The 14,160-nt window shown below is 34.2% G+C and overlaps 1 protein-coding gene across 5 annotated transcripts in view; it reads left to right on the forward strand.

The window, feature by feature from the left end:
* The window catches only part of RBM41 (RNA binding motif protein 41), a 62,745-nt gene extending 50,261 nt beyond the window's left edge, over window positions 1–12,484 (forward strand). For 4 of the 5 annotated variants that reach the window (XM_040468467.1, XM_040468466.1, XM_040468468.1 and 1 more), the window contains 2 exons: window positions 6,744–6,891; window positions 8,714–12,484. In XM_040468467.1, coding sequence (XP_040324401.1) covers window positions 6,744–6,891; window positions 8,714–8,880 — 315 coding nt within the window. In that variant the 3' untranslated portion in view covers window positions 8,881–12,484. The remainder of the gene's footprint in view (window positions 1–6,743; window positions 6,892–8,713) is intronic. The other variant, XM_040468465.1, reaches the window with a different exon arrangement.
* Window positions 12,485–14,160: the final 1,676 nt, after the last annotated feature.

Raw genomic sequence — 14,160 nt, forward strand, 5'->3', positions numbered from 1 at the left:
TATTCCATTGTATGTGTATACCACATCTTCTTTATCCACTCATCCATGATGGATATTGCCACCTCTTGGCTATTGTGAACATTGTTTTCATATGTGTTCAGATATCTCTTTGATATTCTGATTTTAATTCTTTTGGATAAGTATCTGGAAGTGGGATTGCTGGACCATGTGGTAGTTCTATTTTTAATTTTTTGTAGCACCTCCATACTGTTCATAGTGGCTGCACCATTTTACATTCTGCCAATAGTGTACAGGAATTCCAATTTGTGTACATCCTTGCCAAATTATTTCCTGTATGTGTTCTTCGAAGAAATGTCTATTTAGGTCTTTTGCCCATTTTAAAAATTTTTTATTCTTTAATGTTTATATATTTTTGAGAGCGATAGAGTGAGCAGCAGAGGGGCAGAGGGAGAGGGAGAAAGAGAATCCCAAGCAGGCTTCATGCTGTCAGCCCAGATTGCAATGTGGGGCTCAATCTCATGAACCCGTGAGATCATGACCTGACCTGAAAGCAGGAGGCGGTTGCTCAACTGACTGAGCCACCCAGGTGCCCCTTGCGTGTTTTTTTTTTTAATTGGGTTATCTGTCTTTTTGCTGTTGAGTTGTAAGAGTTCCTTATATATTTTAGATATTAACTTCTAATAAGATATTTGGTTTATAAATATATTCTTCCATTCTGTTGGTTGCCTTTTCACTTTGCTGATTGTTTCCTTTGCTGTACAGAAGTATTTCAGTCGAGGTAGTCCCACTTTATTTTTGCTTTTGCTGCCTGTGCTTCTCATGTAATATTCAGTTCACTGGATTTTGACTGAATTCAGTTGAGTTGACTTTTGTGTGTGGTATAAAATAAGAGTCCAGTTTTGTTATTTTGCATGTGGATACCAACTTTTCCCAGCACCATTTGTTGAAGGAACTATCTTTTCCAAATTATGTATTCTTGCCCCTCTGTTGATCAGTTGACTGTATATGTGTGAGTTTATTTCTGGGTTCTATTCTCTTCCATTGGTCTATATAACTGTCTTTATGCTAGTTTGCTCTTTTGATTACTGTAGATTTGTAATATGTTTCAAAATTAAGTGAGAGGCCTCCAGTTTGTTTCTTATTTTTCACGATTGCTTTGGCTATTTGGGGTCTCTTGTGGTTCCATATGAATTTTAGGATTGTTTTTTTCTATTCCTATAAAAACTATTGGGATTTTGATAGGAATTGCATTAAATCTGTAGATCACTTTAGGTAGTGTGTAAATTTTAACAATATTGTTTTCCAGTCCATGAACATGGGACATTTTTGCATTTGTGTCTTCTTTAATTTTTTTTAGCAATGTTTTGTGGTCTTCAGTGTACTAGTCCTTCATTTCCTTGGCTGTCTTTTTTTAATTGAAGAATGATTGACATTTGAAAAAGCTGTACATATTTATTTTGCATTTTTTTGTCAATTTTTTATTTACTTTCTAGTTAAAATATAGTGTAATACTGTTTTCAGGAGTAAAATTTAGTGATTCATCACTTACAACATCCAGTAAAGCTGTACATATTTAATGTATGAATCTTGATGAGTTTGAAAATAAATGTACACCATGAAACTATCACCATATACAATGCCCTAAACTTAACCATCACCTCTAGAAATTTCCTTCCTCCTCCTTTGTTTTATCATAACATTTAACATAAGATCTACCCTCTTAATAAATTTTAAGTATCTGATACAGTATTGATAACTATATGCACCATGCTGTACAGTAGATCTATAGGATTTATTCATCTTGCATGAACATCTTTGATGAACATCTCCCCAGTTAGCCCTCCTCCCAGCCTCACAGTAAACATGATTCTACTCTGCTTTTATGAGTTTGGCTGTGTTGGATGCCTGATATAAATGGGATCATGTAGTATTTCCTCTGTGTTTTGTTTATTTCCCTTGGAATAGTGTCTTCCAAGTTTATGTTGTAGCAAATGAAAAGATTTTCTTTTTTTAAAAGGCCAAATAATATTCCATTGTATTTATACACATTTTCTTTATCCATTCATCTGTCAGTGGACATTTAGGTTGTTTCCATGTCTTTGCTATTGTAAATAATGCTGCACTGCACAAGGGAATGCAGATAGTTCTTCCAGATCCCAATTCCAGTTCTTTTGGGTATATACCCAGGGGTGGGATTGCAGGATTGTATGTTAGTTCTACTTTTAATTTTTTGAGGAACCTCCATACTGTTTTCCATAGTGGTTATACTGATTTCATTCCCACCAATAGCATATAAGGCTTAGAATTTCTCCATATCCTCACCAACACTTACTTTTTGTTGTTGTTGTTATTAATAGCCATCCTAACAGATGTGAAGTGGTATTTCATTGAGGTTTTGATTTCCATTTTCCTGATAGTTAGTAATATTGAGCATCTTTTTATATACCTGTTGGCCATTTGTATGTCATTTTTGAAGAAATTACTATTCAGGTCTTTTGCCCGTTTTTAAAATTGGGTTATTTGGGGTTTATTGTTTTGTTTTGTTTTGTTTTGCTATTGCATTTCAGGAGTCCCTTATATGTTTTAGATATTAATCCTTTATCAGATATCAGATATATGATCTGCAAATATTTTCTCCTATTCTGTGCCTTGCTTTTTCATTTTGCTGATTTTTTTTGGCTGTACAGGTTTTTAGTTCTAATCATACTTGTTCATTTTTGCTTTTGTTGTTGCTTGTGCTTTGATGTCATATCCAGGAAGTCATTGCCAACATCATTGTCCAGAAGATTTTTTCTCTAATTTTTCTTCTAGGAGTTTTTGGAGTTTCAGGTCTTATTTTAAAATTTTGAATCCATTTTGGGTTGATTTTTATGTGTGGTGTGAGTTAAGCATCTACTTTAATTCTTTTGCTGTGGGTATCCAGTTTTCTCAACACCATTTATTATGAGACTATCTTTTTACCATTGTGTATTCTTGGCCCCCTTGTCAAAGATCAGTGTACCATAAATATGTGGTTTATTTCTGGGCTCCCTATTCTGTTTTATTGGTCAATATGTTTGTTTCTTATGCCAGTACCATGCTGTTTTGATTACTGTAGCTTGAAATTAGGAAATATGATGCCCCCTGCTTTGTTCTTCTTCCTCAAGATTATTTTGTCTACTTGGGATCTCTTATGATTCCATATGCATCTGAGGATTTTTTTATTTCCATAAAAATTGACATTGGGATTTTGATAAGGATTATATTGAATCAGTAAATCACTTTGGGTAGTATGAACATTTTGATAGTACTTGCAGTCAATGAATATGGGATAGCTTTCCATTTATTTGTGTCTTTTTCAATTTCTTTCATCAATGTTATGTAGTTTTCTGTGTACAAGTCTTTAAGCTCCATGGTTACGTTTATTTCTGAGCATTTTATTCTTTTTGATACTATTGTAAATGGGATTGGCTTTTTTCTTATTTCCTTTTCATGCAGTTCATTGTTAGGGTGTAAACATTTAGAAGGATTGATACTTTCATTGTTAGTGTAAACATTTAGAAGGATTGATATTAATTCTTTAAGTGTTTGGTAGAATTCACCCATGAAGCCATCTGGTCCTGGGCTTTTCTGTGCTGTGAGGTTTTTGAAGACTGATTCAATCTCATTACTAGTTATAAATCTCGTTAGATTTTCTATTTATTCATGATTTAGTCTTGGTAGGTTGTACATTTCTAAGAATTTATCCTTTTCTTTTTTAAACATTTTTTTTTAATTTTTTTTTCAACGTTTATTTATTTTTGGGACAGAGAGAGACAGAGCATGAACGGGGGAGGGGCAGAGAGAGAGGGAGACACAGAATCGGAAACAGGCTCCAGGCTCTGAGCCATCAGCCCAGATCCTGACGCGGGGCTCGAACCCACGGACTGCGAGATCGTGACCTGGCTGAAGTCGGACGCTTAACCGACTGCGCCACCCAGGCGCCCCGAATTTATCCTTTTCTACGTTATCCAATTTGTTGGCATACAGTTGTTCATAGTAGTCTCTTGTAATCCTTTCTTTTTCTGTGGCATCAGTTATAACATCTCCTCTTTTTTTTTTCTGATTTTATTTGAGTCTTCCCTCTTTTTTCCTCTACCTAGCCAAAGGCAGTCAATTTTGTTGCTCTTTTTAAAAAGCCAGCTATTAGTTTAGTTGATTTTTTTCTAGTTTTTCTAATCTCCTTTGTTTATTTCTGCTTTAGTTTTTATATCTTTCCTTCTACTAACTTTGGACTTAGTTTGCTTCTTTTCCTAGTTGCTTAATTGTAGAGTTAAGTTGTTTATTTGAAATCTTATTTTATTTTATTTATATATATATATATATATATATATATATTTTTTTTTTTTTTTTTAAGTTTACTTGTTTATTTTGAGAGAGAGCACACGAGCAAGGGGAGGGGCAGAAAGAGAGGGAGAAAGAGAATCCCCAAGCAGGCTCCACGCTGTCAGCACAGAGCATGATGTGGGGCTCAAACTCACCAACCGTGAGATCATGACCTGAGGTGAAATCAAGAGCCAGATACTTAACCGACTGAGCCACCCAGGTACCCCTTTATTTTATTTTTTAAGTGGGTTCAACTGCCCAAGGTGGGGCTTGAACTCAAGACCCTGAGATCAAGAGTCACACATTCCACCAACTAAGCCAGGCATCTCTAAGACTTTTTGTTTTTGTTTTTGAGAGAAAGAGAGAGAGAGAGAGAGAGAGAGAACACGTGAGCATGAGCAAGGGAGGGACAGAGGGAGAAGGACCCGAGCTAGGGCTAGGACAGAACCCGAGCTAGGGCTAAATCTCACGACCATGAGATCATGACCTGAGCCAGAATCAAGAGTCTGACGCTTAACTGACTGAGCCACCCAGGTGCCCCATGAGATCTTCTTTTTTAATGTAGGCATTTATCACTATGAAATTCCCTCTTAGTTCTGCTCTTGCTGTATCCCATAAATATTGTTATCTTCTGATTTCATTTGTCTCAAGATATTTTATAATTTCCCTTCTGATTTCTTCCTTGACCCATTGGTTGCTTAAAAGTATGACATTTAGTTTCCTTCCACATATTTGTGAAATTTCTAGTTTTCCTTCTGCTGTTGGAAGTAAGGTATTGAAATCTCCTAGTATTGTATTGCTGTGTATTTCTCCTTTCACTTCTCACTGTTTGCTTCATATATTTAGGTGCTCTGATGTTGGGTGCATATTTATTTATAGTTATATCTTCTAGGTAAATTAACCCTTTTGTCATTATATAATGCCCATTTTTGTCTCTTGTGACAATTTTGACTTAAAGTCTATTTCATCTGATATACACATGGCCAACCCTGCTTTCTTTGGTTATCATTTTTATAGAATATCTTTCTCTATCCTTTCATTTTTAGTTTATATGTGCCCTTAAATATAAAGTGAGTTTCTTGTAGACAGATTATACTTGGATCTTGTTTTTTTAATCATTCAACCACTCTTGTGTCTTTGATTAGGGAGTTTAAAATACTTACATGTAAAGTAATTATTGGTAAGGACTTACTATCATCATTTATTATTTGTTTTCTGTCTTGTAGTTCTTTTGTCCCTCTTTTCCTCTCTTGATGTCTTCCTTTTTGTTTCATTGATTTTTTGTACTAATGTATTTTTCCTTTTTTTCCTTTTGTTTATCTTTTATAGGTCTTTTCTTTGGGGTTACAATGGGGTTTCCTTAAAACATAACAATCTATTTTAAGCTGATAAGAACTTAAATTTATTTGCTTTCGAGGGCTCTTTTTTGTTTTCTTGAATGTGTGTGTGTGTGTGTGTGTGTGTGTGTGTGTGTGTGTGTGTGTGTTTTATAGCATCCCATTCCTAATAGAATATTGTCTCCTTTCTCTGAGGGTACTAGTGACGTTTTTTTGAAGTTTTCTTCCTTGCATGGTCTGTTTTCTTTTTCATTTGCTTTCATTTCTGTTTGTTTGTTCTGTTCTCTCTTTCACATTAGAGGCTTCCCACAGATACAGTAGATACCAGATCCGGGTAATCTGTGCCTATATATATGAGTAGGTGCCAAAAAGCAGATTGGAAGCTCTAAGCACCTGAGTGGCCTTGCTGACTTTTAGCTTCACTTTAAAGTCATCTGGCTGGTCCATTTGTTGGAGAAATTCCCCATCCCAAATCAGTATTTTTTTAAATCTTTTCTCTTGGGGCTAATCATATTTAGTGTGCATTATTTCTCTTAGTCTTCTTGTGTTCAGATATAGTATTTACACCCTCATCTGTGCCTGACATTCCCCGTATTTAGAAAATGAGCTACCAGTATTCACCATGATTGGGGTTGGCCTTTCTCCAGTAGCTAGGGGAGGATCTTTCAAGATCTAGTTGTTTTTTAAGCAACTTTCAACCTTCCCACCTTATCTTAATCTCATCCCTTTACCTCATTTTCAGAGGTACCTGAAGCTTTCAGTTCCTAAACTGTTTGTGGATTCTTAGGTGTAGTTTGGGTTAGTTCCTGGATTTCCCCACTTCTGGTTTAAGATTCAGCTTTCTTGAGTACACTTATCTAATTATTTTCCAGCTTCCAGAGTACTGCTGCTATTGCCTCCTTTCCTCGTTCTTTCTGACCTCGTGGGTTTGTGTTTAAAAAAAAAAAAAGGCCCTATAGTTTTAGAGAGTTTTCTGGAGGGAGTAAAATTAGATGCATGTATTCAATCTGCCATCTTTATCTGAAACTAATTCTTGCTACAGTGAAATAGTTGCCTTACCTCCCTCATGTGCTATTTCTGTTGATCCTCGGTTTACATTAGGTGTTATACCTGAAGAACCTTAGCCCTCGGGTGACCGAAAGAGACCTTGTCTCATTGTTTGCTCGGTTCCAGGAGAAAAAAGGACCACCAATTCAATTCCGAATGATGACTGGACGAATGAGGGGGCAAGCTTTTATCACCTTTCCCAGTAAGTAGCTTTATCTGGATAATTAATTGTAGCATCAGTTCATTAGAGACTATTTATACCCTCTCTAATTTAGATACAGCCCTTTGATTTCTTCATATCACATGAGAAGCATATGCTTGAACAAGCACATGGGAAGAAGGAAAGAGAAGTAAGGAAAATATGTTTTCAGTGTTCTTCCACCCTCCCTCCTATGCTTCCTCTCCTCCACTGACAGTGCATGACCGCCTTATCCCATTGTCCTCAGGTTTCTCCAGTCATAGCACTTCCCTTCTCACTCTATCAAAATGGACCTTCCCTTTGCTGATGATGGTATTTCTAGTTCAGATTATATTACTTATTAATATATTGGTATTCTGGTAGAATACCCTAGTATGCCCTATTCCTTTAGGACTAAGAGATTATATGTTAACATGCTAATTCACTAGTAATTCATAATTTACTAGGGGGTGATGATAAATTCCTTTAACTATTGTTTCCATCTTACTACTTGATCTCAGTATCATAATTAAAAGAGAACAATAATACAGGAATTTCATTTTCTATAGCAGACCAGACTGTCTTTTCTGGTGGAAGCTGGGTAGGAGCTCTACCTTTCATTATCCCTAACTACCATTACTTATAAACAGCCTAGTAATCTATGTATAGGCAAGTGCTTTTACACATAAGCCATACCAAACTCCCCTCTGCTTCTTTAGAATTAACTTCTTTAGGGGCGCCTGGGTGGCGCAGTCGGTTAAGCGTCCGACTTCAGCCAGGTCACGATCTCGCGGTCTGGGAGTTCGAGCCCCGCGTCAGGCTCTGGGCTGATGGCTCAGAGCCTGGAGCCTGTTTCCAATTCTGTGTCTCCCTCTCTCTCTGCCCCTCCCCCGTTCATGCTCTGTCTCTCTCTGACCCAAAAATAAATAAACGTTGAAAAAAAAATTTTTTTTAAAAGAATTAACTTCTTTAGATTAAACTATTTTTCCTATCTTGTTAAGGTTTGTGGATCCTCTACACTAGCGGTTTTCAGTCCTTTTGTGGGAGGACCCCTTTTAAACTTAAAATATTTTTCATTGACCCCAAGCTAATATGATCCATTAATTGAAAAATATATAATAAAAATATTTTATAAAGTCAGTACTTTAAGGTGTATAGCTGTTTTATAACAGCAGTATAACATTTGAAAATTTGTAGTATATACATATGTGAGACATAAATTGGTTTAGTCTAAAGACATTGCTTGTCTACTTATGATTTCACAGACTCTGGGCAATAATTCCACTTCTAAATTTTCTACATACAGGCTCTGAGACTGTTAAAAACAGTTGAAAGTTGAAAACTCCTGCTATCCTTGCTATACACTGTATACTCACACCTCAAGTATCCATATGCCTATAAGATTTCTTAAACTTATTTATTCCAATGAGGGCTCCCACTCTCCCATCAAAAGAAAAAAGCAAAATGTCCTCAGTACCATGATAACATCTTTTATTTGTGTCGTCCATTTTGAAAATGGTTTCATTATCATAATACTGTTATCTAAGAGGTTTATAGATTATTGGTTATAGCTTTGTCACACTGTCTATATTCTTGTTTCTTTACCTTTATCTTTGTGTTAGGAGACATTCAAACATCATTTTAAGTTTTTATTGTCATTCTTAGCCATTAGTTTAATCTTGCTGAGTTACACAAATTTGAGATTATGGAAAAGATAATAAAATTAAGAACTATATAGGCTTGTAGCCTATATTTAACTCCAAGGCAAAACAACATAAACTAGACTTGGAATAGAATTGAATTACTAAGCCCTATGTAAATTGATGCTTTTTTCTTTCTCTTTTAGATAAGGAGCTAGCACAGCAAGCATTGCATCTAGTAAATGGATATAAACTACGTGGGAAAATATTGGTGATAGAATTTGGAAAGAACAAAAAACAACGGTCAGATCTCCAGGCTGCTTCTCTCATATCATCTGCTACAGATAACACTACAGAAATCAGTGGTAGCTAAAAGATATATAGATGGTGAGTCCCAGGAGGTCTTTCTTGCATCAGAATCTTGGATCTGGGATTTGTGTATAGATAGCAATTTGCTTGGATTTGAAGAAGAGAAACTAACTGAGGGAGAGAAAAATCTAAGATAATCCCCCTCTGTTTCAGAACAAATTGGTAGGAAACATTTTTTATAATCAAAGACTATATAGGACAGACATATGGCAAGTATGAAGTGTAGGGTACAAAGAGTATCATTTTCTCAGGATAAATTACAAAAGATTATTTCCAAGGATTTAAAAAATCTTTATAATTCATCTGGGGTCTTAAATATTTGTCCCTAAATATAACATTCTTTCCAAGGTTGCCTCCTATATGCAGAACTAAAAAACTAATTACATGTTGAAATATTTATTTACTAGAGCTCATTTATCCTTCTTTATATCCACCAGTAAATAAATGACCAAGACCCCAGGCATAAACATCAACAAATGCTGTTGAGTAAGAACTGTCAGCAGTGACAATAGGTTGTTTCATAAGTTAGTCCATACATTTAACGAATGCTTCCCCATGAAGTTATCAGTGTCTTCAAAAAGCTATATATTTTTCTAGTGAAAGCATTTAGATCAAAATATTAATGTTCTCATAGTCATTAAGCTAGCTACCATTGAGCAATCATTGAATTCAAAGCAATAAACATTGAATCAATATCTAATGTATGTTATGTATTAGGTGTATGAATTTTAGAAGAGGAACATACTAGCAAACAGTACTAAAGAAGGGTGGGAAGAAAGTGTTCTCCAGAAGAGAGTCAGTCATTCCTAAATCCCTCAGTTATTTGTAGTTGCTGGAGAATAGAAAGAATATATGATATAGAGGAAGTAGTACAAACTTTGGAATTGGACTTGTGTTTGAACTTCACAGCCACACTTACCATTTCATGACCTTGGCAAGTCACTTAATCTGAGCCTCAGTTTTCTCATCTATAAAATGAGGATAATAATACTACTTACCTCACTGGGTTGTAAGGATTAAATGAGATGATATTATTTTAGCTGAAGAACAGGAAGAAAAAAACTGAAGAAAATTTAACAGAGAGTAAGACCATTAAGCACCCCAACATACTTTTAATGAGAGGACAAGAAAAAGAGAAGAGGAAGAAAGAAGCAGAAAACATATTCCAATAAATAATGGCTGTAAATGTCTCAAATTTGATGAAGCATCACCTATACATCCAAGAATTTCAACAAACCCCAAGTAGGATAAAGAAGAAATCCACAGACCCATCATAACAAAAGTGCTAAAACTCAAAGACAAAGAGAAACTCTTGAAAGTAACATGAGAAAAATGAAGCATCACTTACAAGAGAACCCCAATCAGATTAACTGCTAACTTCTCATCAAAAACAATGGGGATGGCAATGGGATAACATATTCAAAGTGCTCAAAGAAAACACCTGCCAATATAGAATCCTATATCCAATAAAGCTGTTTTTGAAAATGAAGATAAAATATAAGCCTTCCCACATCATCGAAAACTGTTGTTGCTGGCAGACCTGACTTATAGGAAACAGTAAAGGAAGTTCTTCAGGCAGAAAGCAGTGACTTTGGATAATAATTTAAATCTGTACATATAGAAAAATAGTATGGGTAAAGGTAATTACATAATTAGGAAGGACAGTCTAAATGCATTTTTCCTTCTCTTAATTGATTTTTAAAACAGTTGTATAAAGCAATATGTATATAGTTTCATTATTGGGTTTATAACACATAAAAATGCAATATATTTGCCAATAACAGAACATAGGGTGGAAGCAAAGCTGTATTGGACTATAGAAATGACTCCAGATGGTAACGCCAATCTACAGGAACAAGTGAAGAAAAGAAATAGGAAATAAGAAAGTTAATATAAAAAAATGACAAATATATATTTTCTCTTCTTCCTTCTCTGAGCTTCTTTAAAAGACATAAAATTTCATCAAATAATAATTATAACAGTGTATTGTTGGATTTATAACATATAGAAGTAATATGTATAACAATAATACCATAAAAAAGTGGGGAAAGGAATAGATTCATGTAGGAATAAGGTGTTTATATCTCATTGGAATTTAGTTTGTATATATCTGAAGCCAACTGAGTTAAGATTTGTATGGTAAGCCCTAGAGCAACCACTATGTAAATAACTGAAAATACTATTAAAGAAACTTAAATTAGAAAATATTCAATGCCAAAGGATAAATAGAGAAACAAAGACAAACCTCAGAGACGTATAAAAAGCAAACAGTAAAATGGCAATCTTAAGTCCACCTATATTAATAATAGCAATAAATATGAATGGATTAAACAATCCAATTAAAGGCAGAGATTGTCAGACTGGGAAAAACACACAAGATTCACCTCTATGCTATTTGTTGGGGTTACACTTTGGAGATACAAATAGATTGAAGGTTAAACAGAATTATCGGGCAAATGCAACTATAAGAAAGCTGGAGTGGCTGTACTAATACCAGATAAAATAGACTTTAAAACAAAAAATGTCATTAGACACAAAGAGTGACATCTTGTAGTGATAAAAGAGTAGACCCATCAGGAAGAGCAAAATTATATATGTACCTAATAATGGAGCACCAAAATACATGAATCAAAAACTGAACTAAATGAAGGGAGAAATACACAAGTGTACAGTAAGAATTGGGGTATTTAGTACCCCATTTTGAAAAATAGAACAATTAGATAATAAGCAAGGAAATAGAAGACTCGAACAATGCCATAATGAACTAGACCTTAAAGTGATCTATAAAACACTACCCAGCAAGAACAGAATGCACATTCTTCTCAAGGGCATATGAAATATCTTCAGGATAGATCATATCGTAGACCATAAAACAAACCTCAGTAAATTTAAGCAGACTGAAATCATGCAAAGTATGTCTTCTGACTACATGGAATTGAGTTAGAAACCAATAACAGAAAGTTGGGGAACTTGGAAATATGAAGTAGACACACTTTTAAATGACCAATGGGTCAAGTAAAAAATCACAAGAGAAATTAAGAAATCCTTTGAGATGAATGAAAATGAAGACACAACATACCAAAATGTGGGATGCACCAAAAGCAATGCTTGGAGAGAAATTTATAAACACAAATGCCTATATTTAACAAGAAAAAATATCACATATCAATAACATATCATTTTATACCTTGAGACACTGCAAAAAGAGGAGCAAACTAAACTTAGAGCAAGCAAAAGGAACGAATAAAAAAGATTAGATAAATAACAGAGAATAGAAAAACATTAGAGAAAGTCAATGAAACTAATGGTTAGTTCCAGAAAAAGATCAGCAAAAGTGACAAAATTTTTGCTAGATTGACCAGGGAAAAAAGAAGACTCAAATTACTAGAATCAGAAGTGAAGGAGAGAACATTACTATCAATCTTCTAGAAATAAAAAGTATTATGAAGGAACACTATGAACAATCATATACCAATAAATTAGATAACTTAGATGGAATGGAAAAATTCCTAGAAACACAAACTACTGAAACCAATCAGAAACAAAATCTGAAAATGTCTGTAACAAGTAAAGAGGTTAATTAATAACTTAAAAAAATACAAGGAAAACCCCAGGCTCAAATGGCTTCTCAGATAAATTCTAGCAAACACTGAAGAATTAACACAAATTCCTACATACTCTTTCAAAAAGTATAAGAGGAACATTTCTAATATATGCTATAAACATGGAATAACCCTGAAAACATGCTAAATGAAAGAAGCCAGTCACAAAAGACTGTATAATTATATGATTCCATTTATATGAAGTGTCCGGAATTTGTAAATATATAGAGACAGAAAGTGGATTAGTGGTTGCTCAGGGCTAAGGGTGATAGCTGAATTGTATGAGGTTTCTTTAGAAGTTGGTTAAATGTCCTAAAATTGATTGTCATAATAATTGTACAACTCTATGAATATACTATAAGTAATGAATTGTATGTATGTGAATTATATCTCAAAGTCACCAAAAAAAAGAAATTGGATAAAACCCAACAGTCCATCAATAGGAAAATAAATAAATAAATAATGATACATTCATTTAGTGGAATACTGTACATCCATTAAAATAATGGGGTATATGTATGAATACATTCTGATCTGTTTGGTGTCCAGAATTTTGTACTAATTTAAAAAGCAAGAAATGGTATCATGTGAATGCATTTTTATAAACAAAAGCATTTGTATATGTATAATATATGTATATACAGGTATTTCTGAATAAATTTAGGAAAAAGCTGGGAAATATACATACCAAACTGTAAACCTTTTGGAAGTGGGATTAGATTAAGGCTGAAAGGGGACTTCTGCTTTACAAAATTTTTAAAGTGGTGTGATTTGGGGTGATTTTTACTTTTTTTCAGTTATTTTTTTTAATTACAAAAGTTTTTAGTACTCTACAAATGTCTTGGCTTCCAGAATATTTGTCAGGCCTGCTCTGAGAATATCATCTAACTGTACTCAGGACAAACTCCTATTCCTTTTATATACTGCTCACTTAGGATTAACTCTTCAATTTTAAATATAGTATAAGGGGAAGAAGTAAGTTATCCTGGTATAACCTCTTGCACATATTACCCAGGGACATAATTCTAAGCTGGACTTTTCAGAAGAAACTTATTCATGTTGAGTGGAAAATCTCACCTCTGCCCTTTACTAGACCTACAGATCATTAACAATAGAGGAAAATAAAAATAGAGGATGTCCCTCAACTGGTGCATATACAAACTGTGGTATATCCATACAATGGAATCCTACTCAGCAATAAAAACTATGATGAACTGTCATACATGCAACAACTTGGATGAATCTCAAATGTATTTTGCTAAGTAAAAGAAGCCAAACTCAAAAGGCTACTTACTGTTTGATTCCATTTATATAATATTCTGGAAAAGGCAAAACTATAAGGAAAGAAAACAAATCAGTGGATGTCAGGGGTTAAAACTGGCAGACTGATTACAAAATGGTAACACAAAGAATTTGCTTTAGTAATGGAAGGTTTCTGTATCTTGATTATAAGTTACTTAAGTGTATGCATTTGTCAAAACTCGAATTCTATACCGGAAAGGATAAATTTTACCATATGTAAATTTTTAAATAAATGTAATTTTTAATGGAGAGAAGAAACAGTTTCTTAAAGTCATTTTTATAAAGTATTGTTCCTATTCTGTGGTCTTTTGATTACATAGAAGACTTAAAGCCACTTAGCTGCTATTTATTCTCTGCACACAGGTCAGCAGAAATCACCA

The sequence above is a fragment of the Herpailurus yagouaroundi genome, unplaced genomic scaffold (genome assembly GCF_014898765.1).
Source record: "Herpailurus yagouaroundi ecotype Mexico unplaced genomic scaffold, PumYag 67700, whole genome shotgun sequence".
In the NCBI taxonomy this organism is placed as follows: Eukaryota; Metazoa; Chordata; class Mammalia; order Carnivora; family Felidae; genus Herpailurus; species Herpailurus yagouaroundi.